This window comes from Bufo gargarizans, chromosome 7, assembly GCF_014858855.1.
Source record: "Bufo gargarizans isolate SCDJY-AF-19 chromosome 7, ASM1485885v1, whole genome shotgun sequence".
NCBI lineage: Eukaryota > Metazoa > Chordata > Amphibia > Anura > Bufonidae > Bufo > Bufo gargarizans.
Window position 1 is genome coordinate 14620075 of NC_058086.1, and position 23060 is coordinate 14643134.

Here is a 23060-nt window from a genome sequence, read left to right on the forward strand (position 1 = left end):
TTCACAAAAATCTCGTTTTCTCGCTAGTATCATTGGGGGACACAGACCGTGGGACGTCCTAAAGCAGTCCACGGGGAGGGAAACAAATCACACGCCCCTGGGGAAAAAACGCCCTCAAGGATGCGTCATCCGCTGCAGTCTGCAAGATCTTGCTGCCTGGAGCAGCAACAGTTGATGTCTAGAAAAGCCCCCCGAAAACTCGGCGAACTTGCCGGAAGACCAAGACGCTGCCCTCTAGAAGCGATGTCTGGAGTAGATGAACCCTAGAAATGACGACCGCTGGTCGGCCAGGCCATCACTCCGCTACGAAGCAACCGACCGCCAGACATCCCAGGAAAAAAAGCATCCCGTTGGAAGACGCCAGCTATGACAAGGACCTCCAAGAAAAACAGGCAGAAAACCCATACAGCGGAACGCGCCAGATATGGACCAGCAAATCTCCGAGGCCAAAATGGATGGCAGATGGAGAGTCCGCCCTCAAGATACGAGGGAGAAAGAAGAGAAAACCATGTCCGAGATGACCCGGAAAGCGGCGACCTTCCGCCAGAAGAAAATTCTGGCAGAGCACTGCCTGATGCAAATGCCAAAGGACAAATGGACGTACAATAAGAAGAAGTCCCAGAGGGGGGGCTTGTTTGTTCCTGAAACGCCTCCAGCGATCTACCGATCGTCGGGGCGAAGCCGGTTGTTGACCACAACTGTGGAAGCGGAACCAAAATCCAGGTTCGCAGGATCCTCCTCTGGTTAAAGGGAACCGGTAATGGAAAAACCCCATAATTGACATATATGGACTTCCGGGCAGGGACCAAGATAAGAGAATACTCTCCATGGAAAAAAAATAATAAAAAAAAAAAAATAGGTCCCAGATTCCATTAGCTATACAACCCATTGCCACCGGTCGAGGAGACCGAAGGGAAAGGTGGTCGGCAATCCAGCTAGAGGAAGGACAGGAAAGAAAAATAGGGGTGTTCCGTTCAAGGAACGAAATCCCTACCAGAGGTGACAAGGTGTGACGGTCACCCGCTCAGCCTGGCTTGGGGGGACCGTAGTCCGCCCCCGGAAGGAGCAGAGAAAGGAATGACCACCATCGCTTGATGTGACACAGAAGTAATCCTAACTGAAGGCAGGAATCACTGTAGTGGTAGACGAGTGCCACAGGGACTAATTAAACATATCTGAAGGAAGGTATCCCCGTAGTGGTAGACGAGTGCCACAGGGACTAAGCTATCCAGTCGAGCGCGCCCAAGTAAGGTGCTGACAGCCATGGCATTGACGCCAGTGCCAAACCCAAGTTGACGACACAAGAACAATAGTTGTCAGAGCAACGGACAGTTAACAGTAACGAAGACCATGAAGAGGTCAGGGCGAAGCCCATTGCCATCAGGGACTGGCACTGTACAGATCTCTTGGTAATGAAATACACCCCTGAGGAGGAGCCCATACAAAGGAAGCCTGCCAGAGTAACGCAAAGGCCACACTCCAGCTGAGGAGGAGGCTACCCCGTACAGGATACCAATCCCAAAGTCAGAAGAAACCGCCGTCTGACGAAGGAACCGTGCAATAGGAATTTCAGTAGGAACCCTAGCATGTAGTGGAGATGTAAATACCCCTTGTACAGTTAATAGCTACAGCCTGCCCCTCCCAGCGTAAAACTGAGGAAGAGGCCTAAGGACACCCAAAAGTAGCATGGAACCAAGGTATCTCAGTCAACCAGAGCCATCATGAGGCACTCCATCTAAAAAGGGGGCAAAACCAGAGCAACCGCCGAAGCAGTGTCAGGGTAGAACCCCTATCTGAGGGGGCTGACCCACTGCCATGTGTTCGATCTCCGGCCCTTGTGAAAACTACCCTTGCTGTTTTGTCCGAAGTGGGATCTGAACCCACGCCTCCATTTGGAGACCCGAACACCCCACACACGGAAGATATTAACTCTGGAGTCCGGCACATTAGACCACTCGGCCATCCTGACTTAGAGAACACGCTGTAGTAGTCCATGCAGAACGCCAGCAAAACACCCTCACCTAATGAGGAATAGTGGTGGCCCAGAATACAGAGTCAGTGCAACCTTGGCCTCGCTGGGTCGTAATCCCAACATTTGTACAATGGCGTGCACCCGCACGCTGTAGAGGACCAATTTCTGACCGACCTGAACGGTGGAGGCCCATAGGGATGGGAATCTAGGGCACCTGAAGAGTTGCTGAGCGACTCCCCTAAGAGAACAAAGAACGACCTATCTGCGCCAACAACCAGCACCAGAAGAGACGGAAGGATACAGTATGGGAGCAGTCCCAGTATCCATATACCTCTAGACGAAGAGTACCAGGCACCAATGGCAACGACTGTTGCCGCGGCCCACCCGTGAAGGAATCCAAGGCATCTAGTGCGCAGGCTTAGTTGAATTAACGCATGCACAGATGCTCAGTGATTTCCTGTTAGATGTAGAAGGGGGTAATGCCACGACTGTTGAATAGTATTCAGTGGTAGCGCGATCCTCCGTCAAGGAAGGGAGGTAGGGAGATGATCAGAACCGCATCCAACGGTAGTGTAATAACCCCCTCCATGGAGGGGGTAACACGTACTGTAAGCACTACACTCAATGGAAGTGCCACCACTCCACCTATGAAGGGGAGAAAAATATATAGGGAGTACTGTATCCTGAGTTAGCGCAAGTACCTAATCTATGGCAGGGGGTAACGCACCCAGTAGGAAATGACCCCAATGGCAGAGAATTACACCCCTATGGAAGAGGATAATGCATATGAATAGTCCCGTACCCGGTGGGTAGAGAATTCCTCCACCTAAGCAAGGTGGTAATACTTACAGCAAACATTGCCACCCGCGATAAAGCCATAACGCCTCCTATGAGAGAGGCTAATGCGTAACGCCAGTACTGTACCAGTGGAACAGCAATCCGATAACAACCGAAAGGGGAGACGCGAATGGCTGGCACTGACCCGTGCAAGTGCCGTCAGTCCACCTGTGGAAGAAGGGAATACGAAGGGTAAGGACTGTATCCAGTAGCAATGCAAATGCCGCCTAAGGAAGGGGCAATGCAGACAATCAGTACTGCCGGTAGCATGGATGCAGTCTAGAAGATTCATATCAGAGTCCGCAGAACTGTTCCCTGTTCGCTCAGAACCAACCCCTGTCAGAAGGGAGGGTTCTGAATATCCCCCTAAAGAGGAAGGGTGGAGGTGCGGAGGAGACCGAGGAGGAAATGTCCTGCTCGTGCGCAGCTCTACCCCTGATCATCCAGCCACGGCAGTTGTAGGCTGTGACGGCAGTGATATAACCATCAAAACACCCAGGAGGTGGAATCAGCATCCCTATCTGACCGCTCACAGGATTGTGTGGGCGGCAATCAACCAACCCACCCACAATCCAGGAGGGTGGATTGGGAACTGCCCGAGGTCCTCCATTGGATTGCGCATGTGGGTTAACAACCAAATGACCCAAGAGGGGTGGATTGGGAATCCAGCAGCTGTGCTCCCCTGGCTTTGTGCAGGTGGAGCATCATCAACCAAACGGCCCCATAGGGTGGATTGGGAATCCTGCAAATGTGCTCCCCCGGATCCGTGCAGGTGGAGCATTATCAACCAAACAGCCCCGTAGGGCGGATTGGGAATCCTTCAGATGTGCTCCCCCGGATCCGTGCAGGTGGAGTATTATCAACCAAACTGCCTCAGCGGGCGGATTGGGAATCCTCAGATGTGCTCCCCTGGATTTGTACAGGTGGAGTATTATCAACCAAACGGCCCAGCGGGCGGATTGGGAATCCTTCAGATGTGCTCCCCTGTAGTTGTGTAGGTGGAGTATCATCAACCAAACGGCCCAGCGGGCGGATTGGGAATCCTGCAGATGTGCTCCCCTGTATTTGTGCAGGTGGAGTCTTATCAATCAAACGGCCCAGCGGGCGGATTGGGAATCCTTCAGATGTGCTCCCCTGTATTTGTGCAGGTGGAGCATTATAAACCAAAACGGCCTCAGCGGGCAGATTGGGAATCCTTCAGGTGTGCTCCCCTGTAGTTGTGCAGGTGGAGTATCATCAACCAACGGCCCAGCGGGCGGATTGGGAATCCTTCAGATGTGCTCCCCTGTATTTGTGCAGGTGGAGCATTATAAACCAAACGGCCCGTATGGCGGATTGGGAAGATGTGTTCCCCTGGGTTTCACATGTGGTGGCCTATACACCAGACGACCCAGAAGGGTGGTCTGAGAATTCTTCCTGTGTGCATTCTCAACCAAACAGCCCCGGAGGGCGGATTAGGAAACTGTGAGCAATCCTCCCCTGTCCATAGGACATGGGCCCAGCCCCATACCCTACCACCAGGGTGGACATGCCGGCAGGCAGGGGTTAGGGTTAACTTCCTAATCTAAGGTAATTGGCCTGCAGAAGGGGACACCGAATAATGCAGAGCCAGCTGCAAACAAACGACTTGCCACAAAGGGTTAACCCAGCTCAGAGGACCGGGAGCGGAGCTCAGCGGGCACCTGGGGGAGGAGCGACAGCTAGTCGGGGAGAATCCGCGCCTAAAGGACGAACCCGCCCCCTCCATAACTGGAATGAAAGTTGCGGCCTAGTAGGCCGCAAGGCCGGGACATAAAGTTTGGCGCACAGCCGACCGGGCGGTACTGCCGGCCGGTTACCACAGCGGGCCTGAAGAGCAGCGCCGATGTCTGCCCACTGATCTGGAGGGGGTGAGTCCCCTCTCGCTGCGGGAACCCATCCCGTGCCGCTAAAAGCTGCACGGGCTGAGTCCCGGTAGGCCCGAAGAGGAGCCGGGGCCTAAATTTTTAGCGCCGGCCGAACGAATAGCCGGCCGGGAAGTGGAGTGACCGGAGCGGCGCACTGCAAGCGCCCTGGCCGAACACCGGCCGCGGGAGCTCACCCCGCAGGCCGTACAACTGGACCAGTGCCGGCTGCTGGACGGAATCTGAGGAGAACCCAGGCCCCCCGTCTGGACAGAAGCCCAAACTTACATTGGGGCCTGAGGTAATGTGGGGCCCTCACCAGGAATGGCTCACCTGAGGAAAAAAGGTCCTCCATCTTATGCTGAGGTGACCGGGGGGAAGGGGAAGGGCCGAGGTACTTACCCAATGCGGACTACTCACCCCATCTTCATCCCCTTCTCTTCACCCTTTCTCAGAGTACCAGCAGGGCCACCTCTTCAGCCGCTGGCACACGAAGTGGCAGGAGACTGGGATGGCGGAGGGTCTCGCCGGATTCAGGTGACCCCTTGGCTGGCGGGAAGCAGGGGAGCTGGGCTGCCCTGGTCCACTTTCGTTTCTTGGGGAGGGCGAGCGGTGAGGGATTCCGACACCGGCCTTGCTCCCGGGGTAGACAGAGTGGCTAGGCGACTCTGTTTCCCCAAACCTAAAAAAGGAAAAAGATAAAATAATAAAAGTAAGCCGCCCTGCAAAAGCAGGGAGGTCTGCCTCCTACGACACTAAGCTAAAAACTGATATGCTCTCTCCAGGCTGGAGGGGGTATAGCCTGCAGGGGAGGAGTTATCACTTCTTAGCCTAGTGTCGCCTCCTAGTGGCAGCAAGCAGCTATACCCACGGTCTGTGTCCCCCAATGATACTAGCGAGAAACCTGAATTTTGACGCAGCTGTACAGCCTAAGCTATACCTTGGAGACAGTTAGTTATTGTTTGTGCATTATTCAGATTTTAATACAGAGCAGGATTGACTATATTGCTTTATTCTGATTGCTCTTGTGCATGAATAACCTCTTCCATTGTCTCTTTTTCCCCTTGGCTGTCTGCAGAGCTGTCTCTCATCACTTTGCACTGGTTCCTCACGGCATTTGCCAGCGTAGTGCACATCAAACTGCTGTTGCGGATCTGGGATGTATTTTTCTACCAAGGTTCCCTTGTCCTCTTCCAGGCCACCCTAGGCATGCTAAAACTTAAGGTAAAGTCAGATTGTGAAACGCAACTGAAAAAAGGTGGCTTTTAAAAATACCTTTATTATTATATCAAAAAGGGGTATTGGTGTATATATATATATATATATATATATATATATACCACTGTAGTGCAAAGAGACATGTGAATACTTGAATTTCCTAAAGGGGAGTATTTGCCCCCAGCAAGAAATCCACAGTAACAGGATAGGAAGAAGAGGAAAACGGGAGAGAGGAGCAGATTCTTATGGACCGGGCAAGGGCGGAATTGTCTCACCCTAGTTTGCCCCCTAGACCCTGATGGTGGAGGTTCCCTGTCCCCGAACCTATTACTATCCAGTCCCTGTTAATCCCTAATCAAGGGGAAGATAACTAAGTGGAGGGTATCAGCAGTTGTCCCAGAAGAGGTGGGTACCGCCGAGGCCCTTCCGATCCGCAAAAAGGAGTGTCAGTGGTTATCCCAAGGATTGGGTGCCACTGAGACTCTACAGATATAGAACAAACGAGACCCCTCGTTTGTTCTGGGGTCTCGTTTGTTCTATATCTGTAGAGTCTTAGTGGCACCCAATCCTTGGGTTAACCACTGACACTTCTTTATGTGGATCGGAGGGCCTCGGCGGTACACACCTCTTCTGGGACAACCGCTGATACCCTCCACGTAGTTATCTTCCCCTTGTTAGGGTTCTCTTGATTATGGATTAACAGGGACTGGATAGTAATAGGTTCAGGGACAGGGAACCTCCCATCAGGGGGTCGTCCTGGGCTTAGCAGCCCAGGGGGCAAACTAGGGTGAGACAATTCCGCCCTTGCCCGGTCCATAAGACTCTGCTCCTCTCCCCTGTTTTCCTCTTCTTCCTATCCTGTTACTGTGGATTCCTTGCTGGGGGCAAATACTCCCCTTTAGGAAATTCAAGTATTCACATGTCTCTTTGCACTACAGTGGTATATATATACCAATACCCCTTTTTGATAAAATAATAAAGGTATTTTTAAAAGTCACCTTTTTTCAGTTGCGTTTCTCTTTTGATACTCTGGTGACAGTAACATCCTAGTACTAATCTGAATGATTGTTAATAAAGTCAGATTGTGAATGATATTCTGGTAACCCTTCAACATCTGTAACTTCTGTCCATTTGCAGTCTAGTGGGAAGGTAAATGTGGCTAAACTGTGCTGGTGGTAGAGCATGTGCAGGTAGACGGGAATTTAATGCGGTTTATATTGTGTTATTGGTTGTGTGATAGAAGTGGAGCCAAATAAAGCAGCATTAAGATATACCGTAGTAGTAAGATATACCGTACAGTGTAAGTAAATAGGGCAGAATTGTTATAATCTGTTTTCCCGGATGTTTTTCCTACCTACAGGAGGAAGAGCTCATCCAGTCTGAAAACTCTGCCGCTATCTTTAACACTCTGTCAGATATTCCTACCCATATTGAGGATGCAGATGTCCTACTGCGGGAAGCTATGATGATTGCAGGAACCCTCACGGAAGTTATGATTGAAGCTCAGCGACGCAAACATCTGGCCTACCTAATCGCAGACCAGGGCCAACTGCTTAATTCAACGGCTGCCGTCACTAGCCTTTCTAAGGTGAAGAGCATGCATAGAGGTGTATCCCAAGAAAGAGAACCAGTGCCACCTATTGAAAGTGGTTCTCCATGATCAGTACAGAGTAGGATTCTGACTAGCTCAGTGCGATACCTTAAATGTGGCTTAGGCAAGGTGCGGAATCTCCTTAAATAGACCAGTCCTGTATGGAGACTTACTGGAAGTGCTCCATGGAGCATTGCCAATAAGTCTCCATAAGATAGAGTACTTCCAGTAAATTCCCTCTAAGGAGATTCAGCACCCTGCCTAAGCTAAGATGCCAGGCATGTGATGTTGTGGGTATTGTGCGGTTTGCTGAAGTTGCTGTGTAAACTGTAGGTGATGGTTTTGTGAAATGGAAATTTCCAGAAGGAAATACTTCTACAAATGCTTTGCTTCCTGAGCAAACTGTTTATGGAAGAAAAGACGGCATTTTGGACTTGGCCCCTCTGTCTACATTAAGGGACACAGTTTGAGACAAAGCCCATATTAAAGGGTTGTGCCACAAGGGACATTTATCTCCTATCCCCAGCATCGGTGATAAATGTGTGATTGTTCAAGGCTCAACTGAATACTAGAACAGGGTTCCCAAGTCACACTTTCTTCCTCACTGCATGACCATAGTGAGGAGGAGACTGAATGGTGGTCACATATGTGCTCTGCCACTCCCTTCAGGGCCTATAGGCTCATAGACTTTAAAGGGAACCTGTCACTGGGATTTTGTGTATAGATCTGAGAACATGGGTTGCTAGATGGCCGCTACCACATCCGCAACACCCAGTCCCCATAGCTCTGTGTGCTTTTATTGTGTAAAAAAATAATGATTTGATACATATGCAAATTAACCTGAGATGAGTCCTGTCCCTGACTCATCTCGGGTTAATTTGCATATGTATCAAATAGTTGTTTTTTTTACACAATAAAAGCACACAGAGTTATGGGGACTGGGTATTGCGGATGTGGTAGCGGCCATCTAGCAACCCATGTCCTCAGCTCTATACACAAAATCCCGGTGACAGGTTCCCTTTAAGTGGAGTGTCAGCACTGCGTGACCACCACTCCTTTTAAACTCCTCCTAACTGTGGTTGTGCAATAATGAAGGAAGGGGAACTCCGGATGAATGTCTCTTGTGGCACAACCCCCTTGAAAGAGTAGTTTGACTGGACAAAGTCTATCCATATACCCTGGGTACTATTTAAAACTACATTTTCCCAGCACCTGGACATATGGCTGGGAAGACTTGCTCTTGTAAGGGCTGTTTCACACGAGCGGATGCCGTGCGTGACATCCGCTCCGTGAATGACAGCCAAGACCCGCTGCGGACAGCAGAAGCACGGAGCAGTAACATGACTGATAATGCTCCGTGCCTCTCTGTTTACTACAAAATCGGGATGACAACTTTATCTCACTGTGATTTCGTAATAAAGAGATCACAGAGAGGCACGGAGCATTATCAGTCGTGTTAATGCTCCGTGCCTCTGCAGTCTGCATCGGGTCTTGGCTGTCATTCACGGAGCGGATGTCACGCACGGCATCCGCTCGTGTGAAACAGCCCTAAAGGGAGTTGTCCTGCTACTTTCTAGCTACTGTTGACCAATGCCATCTTACCAAGACGTGGATGTCATGCTTGGGCATTTACTTGTAGTATATGTTAATTGCTTACGGCATGCAGTACAGCATTTTGAGAACATCTTGTGATTTTTAACCACAGCTTTTTTGTTTTTTTACTGACTGGTTACCACTAGTTTGTAGCTTTATTTATATCCTTGTAAGAAAATCCCCAATGAACAGTTCCTTGTAATGTATTATTTGTTGTCCCCTGCATGTTCCTAGCTGCCTGAGGGTTGTCTGAAACCACGTATAACCAGTGATAACCTGATGTCATTTGTGTTGAGTTGGGGCTGAGATTTACCGTAGTTGTTCTGCTGATTACATGTAGAGTACTATTGTCTACCTGGGCCATATATAACAGGAGGCCAAATGTGAAAATAAGTTGGTATGGTCCATTAGAGCGCTCAGAAAATAATCACTTCTTTCTGTTTGTCTTCAGATTATGAGACGGCAGAGTCAGCGCCGAAAGTCTGGGATTACCACCCTTTTATTTGGTAAGTACTAGTTTACATATGATTGAATAGACAGATGCTTCTTTTCTTACCTTTCTTGTTGGCTTAAGATATTCTGCGAGGAGCGGCGAGTATCCAGTTTTTTGGGAAAACTTTTTTCCGTAGTTGGCCATTTCACGCCACTCCTCTCTAGATATCTGTTTTCACGCTCTTTGAGTACTACATATTAACAATAAACATAGAAAATACACAAAAATAGAAAGAAAAAAAACGTATCCCAGCATTCCCTCTCTTTTTGATCATATTTTGTTTCATATTTCAGTTAAAACTAAACAGTATATAAAGAAACCTCTATCTGTCCCAGGAGCTCAGCCATACCCTCCTTCGACTTTGTGCTCACTGTCCTATGTCTGTCCTCCCCTCTCTGCCTTGTCTGCGGTCAGATGAGAAAGACAAAACGTACAACCGCATGGCACAGTCATGTCACTGACCACTAATTAACCTAATGAAGACTGCACTGTTCAGTGGGTCTGTATTGTTAATGGCCGCACCACCTTCAATACCGTATGGTCATTAACAATACGGTGTGGTCTTCATTCTTTTAATTAGAGCCCACTGCTGCCCTTTTGGCTACGCGATACTCGAACACAGCATTGCCGTGACATGATGGCGCCATCTGGTCATACTCTTAAGTTCCATCGTCTGACAGCCCCCCCAATCTTTCCAAAGCGAAAAATGGAACAGATTATTGGGAGATTAACCCATGTTCTCAGCAGAATTTCTACAAGACTGTTTGTGGCAGGATCTTTCAGGATATCCTGCAGACTGACAAACAGCAGGGGCAGGATTACCCATATACGTTTGATTAATTCAAGGATCAGTGTTCCTTTAAAAAGAAACTGGCACATTGTTCCTTGGCTGTTGGAATTTCACCAGGGACGTGCATGTAGTGGGTGACAACCTCAGATCTCCTTCCTCCTGTGTGACCTTCAGTTGTCAAAGATGAGTCTCTCTCCAAAGAGGGGGCTTTTCACCAAAGCAGTCTGATTATATAATATTGTATAGAGAAATTGTCCGTTTTTGGCATTGACAGTGTCTATAACTTCTGATTGATATGTGTCGAACATATGCCCACTTTTATTTTTTCAGTGGAAATATTTTTTTATTTTTTTCCAGAGACCATGCCATTCCTGCTCATGTGCTGTGGCTTACACTGCAGCTCTACCCCATACAAGCCATGAATCAGGCAGAACTGCAATGCCAGCCACAGCCTTGAGACTAGAGTGGCGCTGTCTCTGGACAATAATTAGGCTTTATTTTCAGTCTCATTTAACCCCTTCAAATCTGCACTAATGGATTGCACTGTGCGGACTGTATACTGCTATGATCCACCGCTCATAAAAAAAAGTATGATCACCCAATGTAAAAGTACGTCCTATTCTTTTTCACAGGTGATGATGACTTTGAGGCCCTAAAAGCCAAGAATATCAAGCAGACAGCGCTGGTGGCAGATCTGAGAGAGGCCATCCTGCAAGTCGCCCGTCATTTTCAGTGCTCTGACCCTAAAAACTGCAACCTAGTGAGTTGCGTTTTATGCCTTCCTGCTAATGAAATTCATACAATCGTCCAAAATTTACCTCTCATTACTATCAAGTCAATCTAAACCAGTGTCCAAAATTTAGGGCTTTAGTAGCTTAAAGGAAATGTTCATATTTCGACCTCATTTAAAGTGTATGCTCTGATTTAAATCTGTGTCAAATGTTGAGTGAGGGTGGGTTCACACTAGCGTTATGGAGTCCGTTATGGCTTTCCGTTATAACAGGATTATAACGGAATCCATAAGACGGAAGGACGGAGCCGTTTTGCTGCCCATAGACTTGCATTATGACGGAATGCAAAACGGACTCCTTTTAAAAGGCATTCTGTTTGCTCTCTGCCCTAATAGAAGTCTATGGGAATCAAAACGGATCCGTCTGGACTCCCATTATGCAAGACGGAAAACAAAGTCCTGTCGGCAGGACTTTGTTTTCCGTCTTGCATAACGGGACCCAGACGGATCCGTTATGTTTTCCTATAGACGTCTATTAGGACGGAGCAAAACGGAATGCCTTTTAAAGGCTTCCGTTTTGCATTCCATCCAATGGATTCCGTTATGTTCCGTTAATCTGTTCCACTTATGTTCCGTTAAGTGTTCCACTTAATGTGTTACTGTCATTTCAGGACCTGACACCTGACTACAGTATGGAGAGCCACCAGAGAGACCATGAGAATTACGTGTCATGTTCCCGAAGCAGGCGCCGTAGAGCAAAGGCTCTTCTAGACTTTGAGCGTCATGATGATGATGAGCTTGGCTTCCGCAAGAATGACATCATAACGGTATAACCCTGGGCTAGATGAGGGATCACATGTATAGCGTTATATAACTTTCAGGAAAAAGTCAGTGATCGCATTGTTTTTTTGTTTTTTTCATTTTAGATTATTTCTCAGAAGGATGAACACTGTTGGGTAGGAGAATTAAATGGACTCCGGGGTAAGCATATAGAATACCTTTTTGTAATCTACAGTTTCTCTGTTTTTAACTTGCTGTATTGCATGTCGTACCGTAAAGAGCTCTTGGAGATTGGATTTTCTGCCATAGATTTCTATTTGGGCGCATGGACTGCCGGAGGACGCACCTTATTTATGCATGCATCTCCGGCAGCGCAGGGGAGCTCATAGACCGCCATAAAACACCAGTATGTGTATATTGTGCTTATATTACCATATAGAAGCTGGTACGTCTCCGCTCAGGATATGGGGAGGATAAACCTGCTGGTCAGACTTGCAAAATGTAATTCAATTGTGTTTTTTTTGTTTTTTATTTATTTAGATATTGCCTTTTATACCTTGTTTTATGATTATTATTGCTGTATTTTATATATTTTTTTTATATTTTATTATTTTTCATGTTTTTTTTTAATTAAATCTTTTAGGCTGGTTTCCCGCAAAGTTTGTGGAAATTCTTGATGAAAGGAGTAAAGAGGTGAGTGCCCTGCATGCAATAAACAGTTTTTAAAATGTAACCTCTGCTTGGGCTCCAAATGCAAGCAAAGATGAATGTATGTGTAAAAAAATCATATAGATGGACTTTGAAGGCTACAATGCAGACATATTTTACGGTTTGCATACATAGGGATTTGTTTATTAAAACTGGCACTTTAGACACCGATCTTAAAGGAGTTGTCCAAGTTATATTTATTGATGACCTAGGTGTAATTACAGCTGCTCACCACTGCAGATGCAACAGCTAGAAGGTAAACAGTGAAGAGGAGGCAGCGCTGACACCTTGCGAGTCTCCTCTTCAAACAGCTAATCGGAGGGGGTGCCAGGTGTCAGACCCCCTCCGATCTGATATTGATGACCTGTCCTGGGGATAGGTCATCAATAAATATAACTTGAACAATTTAATTAGGCCCTGCGCTGGCGGTGGATCCGCCGGAGCTATGAAGAGGAGCCGTCCTCTACATAACTTTGGCGGGTCCACCACCGCTTCTAAATGTATGACAGCTGCCTTGCTGTCTTGCATTTAGACCAGAGATGGCCAACCTGCGGCTCTCCAGCCGTTGTAAAACTACGATTCCCACCACCCCCTTCTGTAGGCTGATAGCTATAGGCAGTCCGGGCATGCTGGAAGTTGTACTTTTGCCACAGCTGGAGAGTCGCAGGTTGGCCATCCCTGATTTAGACCATTTTCTATGCCGGCGTAGAAAATGGTAAATAAGATGGGCCTTTTTTTAGACCTGGCGTAAGCGGGGAGAAGTGTCAGAAGGACCTTGGCTCCACAATCTGCACCAGAAGTGCGCCTAATTTAGGTGTATTTCTGTTTAATAAATGACCCCCATAATACTAGGCACTACACCTGTGAGATACACGTGTTAACATTCTATATGCATGTCCATCCCAACATCTTTTCTCTGTGGAAGAGCTTCCTTTGCAGGGCTGGACTGTAGCATAAGCAAACGAGTCACTTATATTTAGGAACTATAGAGGGTTAATATTTAAAGGGGTCTTCTCAGGAAGACAACTACTGTCCATATTCCCCATTAAGGAATATGGACATAATAGAAGGCGCTCCTCCGCTCGGGATCCCCCTATGTGAACTGGAAGGGAGAGTCCTTCTTTTGGTGCTACTCCCATTCTTGCGGACCGATCCATCCTTGTATTGCATAGACTGCCATTCAGTGCTTGGCTGCCTGCTTCTTTGCCAAGCAAAATCAGCTGTTTGCCAATCGGCATTCTTGTGATGCTTTCATTGAAGTGACAGATGCTGAAATATCTGTAATGGTGAATAATAATTAGTTACTGTAGTTAAAAGGATTGTGAGAAAGTTAATACAAGGCACTTACTAATGTATTGTGATTGTCCATATTGCTTCCTTTGCTGGCTGGATTAATTTTTCCATCACATTATACACTGCTCGTTTCCAGAGGTTACGACCACCCTGCAGTCCAGCAGCGGTGGCCATGCTTGCACACTGTAGGAAAAGCGTTGGCCTCTCTGGTGGCCGGGACCATAGGAGCACGCATAGGCATGCATGTGCAGCAGTTCTCGTCCTGGCCACCTCTTATCTGCGCTGCAGCGGTGGTTATAACCCCTGGAAACCAGCAGTGCATAATGATGAAAAATGAATCGAGCCAACAAAGGAGGCAATATTGACAATCACAACACATTAGTAAGTGCCCTGTATTCACTTTGTCTACATGATAAATGCCACTTTCTGAAGTGACAAAACCCTTTAAGTTAAGTGAAGTCCTATATTGCTCATTAATATCCATCTACAGTAAGACTACTGTCCTAGTAGAAGAATGGCACGGAGTCACTTACGGTATATTTGATGTATGTGAAGAAATGCTTTGTAGTCCTAGAACACAACTGAGGCTTTCATAGTTTTTTTGTTCCACAGTATTCAGTTGCTGGGGATGACTCTGTCACAGAGGGGGTTACAGACTTGGTTCGAGGAACCTTATGTCCAAGTATTAAGGCAATATTTGAGCATGGACTGAAGAAACCATCTCTGTTAGGAGGTCCCTGTCATCCCTGGCTCTTCATTGAGGAGGTAAGAGGTCCACACAGATGCAGTAGAGTACATCAGTCAGATATTGGTAACAAGAAGCCCTTGCAGCCTAGGATTATGAGGGGGCAATGCCAGGGCACCCATCAAGTTTTTAGTATGCAAAACTTGGCTGGCACATTATTGCTTTTTCTTTTAGTTTGTCACAATGTTACATGAATGTGGACAGTGTTGTCAGTAGCCCATCAGGACACCGGCAGTCATCAGGTTGTCGGCTGCCAGGAAATGTATGGGTTTTAGGGGTGCACTTACTGTTTCCAATGTGTAACCCCTAATATTTTAAAAGGTGTTCCTTTTTTTAGAATTTCCAACTTAAAAGCAGATTTTCAGGTCTTTCCAGTTCTGGTGATTTTATTAAGAGGTGTACATATGTAACTTTTGGCTTACATGCCTTATATTTACTTGAACTATGTGTAGGTGTGATACATATAACTTTCTGCTTGGGTTACACTTAACTACTAATATCAACTTTTATGCAACTTTTATGAAAAATTCCACTTTAACACAAAATTGCATGAGGGTGCCTGTATGTATAAAGTGGGGAGTGACATTCTGACAACGTGGCAGGTGTATACTTTCTGAAAATATAAAGGTATGGGGGGTTAGTATAAGTGAGTGTTTTGTGCTAAGTTTTGATTGTAAATGTCAGGAGGAGAAAACTGTTCTGATGCTCAGAGGTGCAAAATGTCCAAAAGCCCCTGACAGCTAAATTAAGGTTTATTCCTTAAAATTTAAAGCCACAAGCTGCACTAAGAAAATTGCATTTTGAACATATTTCCTCCAGCTGGCATCTATTTTGCTGAAAGAGATGCCATATCTCTGTGATGGCTAACCTCCGGCTCTCCAACTGCGGTAAAGCTGCAACTCCCAAGATGTACGCTTGCTTGACTGTTCTCAGGACACCATAAAAATGAATGGAGCACGCGGGGAGTCGTAGGTTAACCATAGCTGAAGAGCCGGAGGTTAACTCACTGCCATATCTCTGGACTATTTAAAGGGATTCTGTCATCAGAAATGAGTCCTATAACCTAAACATATGGCGATGTCCCTAGTAATACACTGAATCCTAAAGTGGATGGTGAAAGGTGCCCGGCTGCAGCCATCTCGTTTAGGTGCCCAGCGCCGCCCTCTGAAGTGAAATCACCGCCCTCCCTTTCATTATATCTGCCTACCTCAGTTCATCGCCGCCTCTCTAACGTCCGCTCGCTCCAGCGTTAGAGAGGTAGATGAACTGAGGTAGGCGGATCTAATGAAAGGGAGGGTGGCGATTTCACTTCAGAAGGCGGCGCTGGGCACCTAAACGAGATGGCTGCAGCCAGGCACCTTTCACCATGAGATGCCCCCTTGGACACATTTTGAAGTGAGTGACAGGTGATATAAACCTCTTTTTTATGATTATAGAGCCACAGGAGCATTTGATAAAGTCACTTTAGTATTCAGTGTATTACTAGGGACATCGCCACGCCATATGTTTAGGTTATAGGACTCATTTCTGATGACAGAATGTCTTTAAATTTTAGATGTGCTTTAATAGTGTGGTCAGTGCCAGATGTTCTTAATAATGTCATATATATATATATATATATATATATATACACACACTGCCTGTCCCCCCCAAAAAAGTCGTCGTCCCCCAAAAAAGGTCACACACTCTAATATTTTGTTGGACCGCCTTTAGCTTTGATTACGGCACGCATTCGCTGTGGCATTGTTTCGATAAGCTTTTGCAATGTCACAAGATTTATTTCCATCCAGTGTTGCATTCATTTTTTACCAAGATCTTGCATTGATGATGGTAGAGTCTGACTGCTGCGCAAAGCCTTCTCCAGCACATCCCAAAGATTCTCAATGGGGTTAAGGTCTGGACTCTGTGGTGGCCAATCCATGTGTGAAAGATAGGTTCAGGGAGCATGAGACATATCTTTCACAATTTGAGGCCGATGAATCCTGGCATTGTCATCTTGGAATATGCCCGTGCCATCAGGGAAGAACAAATCCATTGATGGAATAACCTGGTCAGTCAGTATGTTCAGGTTGTCAGCTGACCTCATTCTTGGAGCACATACTGTTGCTGAACCTAGACCTGACCAACTGCAGCAACCCGGATCATAGCAGTGCCCCCACAGGCTTGTACAGTAGGCACTGGGCATGATGGGTGCATCACTTCATCTGCCTCTCTTCTTACCCTGATGCGCCGCCGCCTATCGCTCTGGAACAGGGTAAATCTGGACTCATCAGACCACATGACCTTCTTCCATTGCTCCCGAGTCCAATCTTTATGCTCCCTAGCAAATTGAAGCCTTTTTTTTCTGGTTTCCCTCACTGATTAGTGGTTTTCTTACGGCTACACAGCTGTTCCGTCCTAATCCTTTGAGTTCCCTTCGCACTGTTCGTGTGGAAATGCTCTTACTTTCACTATTAAACATAGCCCCGCGTTCTACTGTTGTTTTTCTTCGATTTGATTTCACCAAACGTTTAAGTGATCGCCGATCACGATCATTCAGGATTTTTTCCCACCACATTTCTTCCTCGAATACAATGGGTCCCCGCTATCCTTCCAGTTTTTAATACGTTGGACAGTCCTTAACCCAATTTTAGTAGTTTCCGCCATCTCCTTAGATGTTTTCTCTGCTTGATGCATGCCAATGATTTGACCCTTCTCAAACAGACTAACTTCTTTTCCACGACCATGAAATGTGTCTTTCGACATGATTAAGAAATGAGAAGCCACTCATTGCACCAGTTGGGGTTAAATAACTTGTTGCCAGCTGAAAGATACTTGCCCATGCAGTAATTATCCAATAGGAGGCTCATAACCATTTGCTTAGTTAAATCCAGGTGGAGACTTTTTTTTGGGGACCGGCAGTGTATATATGGTCTGCACGTTTTATGTCACATAAACTAAAACCTCTTTTAAAAAAGAAAAAAATAGTTGAATATGATCATAGGATAGGATCATAATTTATGTGTTAATTCTTTCCTGAAGGCTGCCAGTCGGGAAGTGGAGAGAGACTTCGATTCAGTATATTCACGCCTTGTTCTCTGCAAGACCTACAGGTAATTTCTGAGAACAGCTGCTCTTCAGGCTACGGTCAGATTCCCTTTTATTCAACATTTAGTTTATGGGGTTACCCGGTTTTAGACAAAGTGTGGCCCTGGGCAAAATTTTAAGTGGGGCCCCAAAAGAAAAATTGCACAGACAACACATTCACACATAGCCTGCCTGCACTGATTGCGGATTACACATGTTTTTTTCCACTCAGATTCTCGTGCAAGGAAACTGTAGTGTAATACAGTACCAGCAAGGTGTATAAGATTATCTTTAGGATAGGTCCTCAATATCAGATCTGCTGGCGTCCTTCTCCCGGGACACCTGCCGATCAACTGTTGGGAGGCCAGTGATGTCACTGTATATCCATCACATGGCCTAGTTTCAGTTCAGTACCATTCAAGTGAAAGGAGATGAGCTGCAATACCAAGCATCGCTGCTGTCTAATGTACGCGCTGTGCTTGGTAAACTATAAAGAGACCGCAGTGCTCACCTGAGCTCTTGTGAGCGCTGTGGACTCTTCAAACAGCTGATCAGCAGGGGTCACTGAACTGATACTGATGACCTGTCCTGAGGATAGACTATCCATATCAAATTCCCAGGTAAACCTTTTAACTTAAAAAAAACAAGAAGCAGGTTGGAAAGACAAACAAATATAGCCTTTAAAGTGTAACTCTCCTTTAAAAACACTTTCTACATGTCATAGTGACCACATACCTCTTACATCCAGGGACATCCCCTGTCATGTAGACCTTCTCTTTCCTCTTCTCCTCCGTTTGACCCAGCCCGCCATGACAAATTATTTCAGTCTCTACAGAGTTTGTAACACAGACACGTTAGATTTCTCAATTTTTCCATCAACCTCCCCATCCTGGTGTCCCCACAGTGTCATCCTGCTGCCACTCCCAATACTGTGCACGTTGTGCCCCCCAATGCCCCAGGTACTATACTGCTGAAAAAAATTGTGAGCCTAATAGACATAATTGGGGTCATTTATCAAACTGATGTAAAGTAGAACTGGATTTCCGAAAGAGCTGTTAAAAATGAAAGGTGAGATTTGATTGTCTGCTATCGGCAACTAAGCCAGTTCTACTTTACACCAGTTTGATAAATTACCCCAAATGTCCCTATACTGTCCACAGCAGCTATACTATCCCCTAGAGTGCTCCAGTAATAATAATAACACCCTATATTGTCCTCAAAAATAATAGAATTGTCCCTATAGTGCCTCCCCAATAGCAAGGCCCCCCACACTGCCCCTATATAGTAATCCCCCACATAATAATTTGCCCCCCCACACAGTAATTTCCCACACACAGTAATTTCCACCACACTGTCCCCATGTAGTAGTTTGCCCCCACACAGTAGTTTCCCCCACCCTGCCCCAAATTATCATATTTATGTATATGATTAAAGGGATTCTGTCACCACCTATAAGCCCTGTGAGCTAAACATATGCTCATGTCCAGGGTAGCATTCTGATTTCTAAGGTGGCCTTATAAAAGCTATTTGTGGCTTTATTCTGTGGAAAAACAGGTTTTACTAACATGTCAATCATTGAATAAGGTGCCCAAGCAGGAGAGGTCTGTGGATCGCCGTTCGCGCTCAGCGCCACCTTCTACTCCTCAGTGCCGCCTCTCCCTCCCTCCCCCTCCTCCCGCTTTGAGATCCCGCGCGTGCACACAGGCTTCTTTTTGCACTGTGCGCACACACTGAGAAGGGGACACTGCTACAGGTTGCCGGAAAAGTTTACTGCGAGTAAACCTTTCCGGGATATATTGTTTCACATGCGGGCGTCGGGGAGCCGCTATCTAATAGCGGGAGACTCCCTGAACGTCCGGGAGACTTGAGATCCCTGATACCGTTACAAGCGAGACGTATGCGCTGACCAATTTATAATGCGTCTATCAGGTCTTATTGATGCTGTATTAAAGGAAATGTACTTACTGTATACAGATGCGGCAGGATGTGGCATACTGTACATACTGGGCTGCTGACCGCTTCCATACAGACGTGTGTATATTGTTTTGTATTACAGGTTAGATGAGGACGGCAAGGTGTTAACTCCAGAGGAACTATTGTACAGGGTAAGCGTATTTTATTCCGCTTGATCTCACTAGTTCTTTACGTAATATAGAACGTTTTAGAGATATAAAGGCAAGTATGCAGGTGGGCAGCAGGATGGCTCAGTGGTTGGCACTCGTGCCTTGCAGCTCTGGGGTCCTAGGTTAAAATCCGACAGAAGACCACATCTACATGGAGTTTGTATGTTCCCCATGTTTGCATGGGTTTCCTCCGGGTACTCAAGATATACTGATAGGGAACTTAGTTTGTGAGCCCCATTGGGGACAGTATGATACTAATGTCTGTAAAGTGCTGCGGAATATGTCAGCGCTGTATGAGTGCGTAATAATAAACTATAATTAGTGGAATTCTCTAATAAATTTGCTATACAGTCACCACAACACTTTTTTTTTTTTAACATGACATCCAAATGTATGACATGAGTTTGAATAAACTCTTGAGTTGTTTTTACTCGTTTTAAGCTTTTCTAGACAAAAGTGTTAGGTTTAGGCAAAAGTAACTTCAAATATTCCCCTCATGATATAATCCCCACCTCCATTTTTTGGAAATGTATTTTACCTTTTTTTTTATTTTTATTTTAGTAGCATGGGAAATAAAAATGTTCCTTTTTTTTTTTTTCCTCCCCAAGGGTGTACAGTCTGTGAACGTAAGCCATGATGCTGCTCATGCACAGATGGATGTCAAGCTCCGTTCACTTATATGTATTGGTCTCAAGTAAGTCATAAAACAAAAGCATCTTTGCTTATAAGGCTTAACCCCTTAAGGACTAACCTATTTTGGGCCTCAAAATAAAAGAGCTGTAATTTCTTCTTCCTCCGTCAAAACAGCCATGTGAGGGCTTGTTTTTTGTGAAAGGTTGTTTTAATTGGTACCATTTTCATGTACATATTTATTGGATAACCTTTTATGATTTTTATTGGGTTGGTAATAGAATAAAACTGTAATATGGCATTGTTTTTTTTGTTTTTTTCTCCCTTTTTTTGTGGTACAGTGTGTTTATCTTTAGGCTGAATTACCTGCAATATCAACATTTTTTGTGTTAGTAGTTTTGGTGGATAAAACCATGTTTTACTGAAAAATCATGTTTGTGTCACCACATTTCAAAGACAGATATACTGTATATTTCAGAGAGTGCTGAGGAGTTGATATTAGCATTTCCATTTGAGTGTTGGGTTAATAGGACAATTCTTATGGTATTCATAATGTCATAATGATTATCTTTGTTTAATTACAGTGAACAGGTCATCCACTTGTGGCTGGAAGTACTTTGCTCCAGTTTACAGACAGTGGAGAAATGGTACCAGCCGTGGTCTTTCCTGAGGAGCCCAGGTTGGGTACAGATAAAGTGTGAATTAAGGTGAGCACATAGCGTTTACGCTAAACATATATAGTTTAAAGGGGCGATTGACAATCTATTTTTGTGAAAAGGCTCCCCGACTACAGACTTATTTATTGGACCCAGTGATCAGCTGTGATCTATAGGAAAACCCATAATAAGCTTCTACATATACTTCACTGGTTCCCTGTCATATCTCCAGTTCGTATCTGCATGATGTATTGTATTGTCTATTGGATCAGAATAGCAAGCCAGCCTCTGCCTGGTCAAGTAACGATCATCATGCAGGCATGTAAAGTGAAATTTTAAAGGTCAACATATGATTTTAACATCTTGTTCAATATTTTAGTCCCTGGAATACTACTTTAGAATTCCCTAATGGAGTGTCGAAAAATTACTTTAGACAGAATACAGTATACGATAAATAACATTTGCATTACTATGCTGTGCTAACACGAGTTAAAAAATGACTGGCTTCCTTTTGAATCCTATTTAGATTTTTTTTTTATCAAAATATATATAAAATGTTGGCTGGCTTGTTCCAAATCCCATGTACCCATGCTCCAGTCCCATATAGCTTCTTATGATACCTAGGAGGAACTTACTGCTTTATACAGCTTCCACTGAATTACATAATGATTGATAGCATTCTCTGTGTGAGTGTGTATATACAGAGATAGTGGTCAGTGTGACGCTTCGCGATCTCGGCAATACGAAGAAATCGCAATTGCATCATGTACTAAAATCACAGAATCACCAGAGCCCTCTCCTGCACACAAAGAGTTAAAACTTTCCGTTACAGCTCACAGAGCAGAGGTTAATTATCAAACCGTGGCCAAAGATTCCTACTGACCCCCTGTCAGGTTATACATCCATCAATCTGATATCATCATGACAAAACCTCATAAATGGGCCTTCTCTCTAATCTGAGCGGCCCCAACACAGCATGAGTTTTCACACTCCTTAAGCCTGGTCAGACCTTCAAGAAGAGAAGGACAGATCCTTATCACACAGCTGATTGGTAAAAGAAGGAAGATGACCTTAAAGAGGACCTTTCACCGATCCTGACATTGTGAACTAAGTATACAGACATAGAGAGCGGCACCCGGGGATCTCACTGCACTTGCTATTATTCCTGGGCCACGCTCCGTTCTCCCGCTATGCCCTCCGGTATCTTCGGTCACTAAGTTATAGTAGGCGGAGTCTGCCCTTGTTCTGCTGTAGCGCTGGCCAATCACAGAGCTCACAGCCTGGGAGAAAATAGGTTGCAAATAACAGTTTCGTCTTTTTAGGATTAGCTAGCCGAGGTTTCTTCGCCCCGATTCAATACGAAGAGTGGTGGCAGCAAATTAATTTGTTTTCCAGCGCGAAATCGAGAATTTTATTTTACTGATTGTACATACTATCGCAATTGTATCATGTATGGGCACACCAACCAATCTTAAACGTCTACTGTGCTCATAGTGGATTCGCCTCCAGAAGTCTCTAGTGGACGAGACCTGTATGTGACAACTACCCGCCAATCCAGTCATACTATGCCACAGTTGCCAGTCAGTCACTGATAGCTGTACATGGGGGAGGTGTTATAAGTGATTAATAGCATTCTCTGTGTGAGTGTGTATACAGAGATAACGGTCAGTCACTGATGACTGTACTGTCACGGTCCCTTCTGTGACAGATGTCAGGAGATCAAGGAGACCTGGAGGAATCGAACAGCCTCTTTGATTACTCTTTATTCAATGTTTGTTTGTGACTTCATCCCCTGTTTCAGGTGTAGCTTAGTACTCATTACTGTACCCTATTTAGTTTTGCCCCCACCCTTCTGACTGTGCGGTAGATAGCTTCATTTGGGTTTGGCAGAGCTGGTGTGAGGTCGTCTTTGGTGTTCCTATTCTTCAATCACTACAGAAGTTAAGTGTCGC

General features: G+C 45.7%; 1 protein-coding gene across 7 annotated transcripts in view; it reads left to right on the forward strand.

Moving 5' to 3' along the window:
* Positions 1-23060, forward strand: part of SGSM3 (small G protein signaling modulator 3) — a 58192-nt gene that overhangs the window by 31025 nt on the left and 4107 nt on the right. For all 7 annotated transcript variants that reach the window (XM_044300968.1, XM_044300971.1, XM_044300969.1 and 4 more), the window contains exons 9-20: positions 5771-5916; positions 7271-7498; positions 9546-9600; positions 11010-11137; positions 11779-11934; positions 12034-12088; positions 12531-12580; positions 14501-14653; positions 17655-17725; positions 19756-19804; positions 20431-20516; positions 21037-21159. In XM_044300968.1, coding sequence (XP_044156903.1) covers positions 5771-5916; positions 7271-7498; positions 9546-9600; positions 11010-11137; positions 11779-11934; positions 12034-12088; positions 12531-12580; positions 14501-14653; positions 17655-17725; positions 19756-19804; positions 20431-20516; positions 21037-21159 — 1300 coding nt within the window. The remainder of the gene's footprint in view (positions 1-5770; positions 5917-7270; positions 7499-9545; positions 9601-11009; positions 11138-11778; positions 11935-12033; positions 12089-12530; positions 12581-14500; positions 14654-17654; positions 17726-19755; positions 19805-20430; positions 20517-21036; positions 21160-23060) is intronic.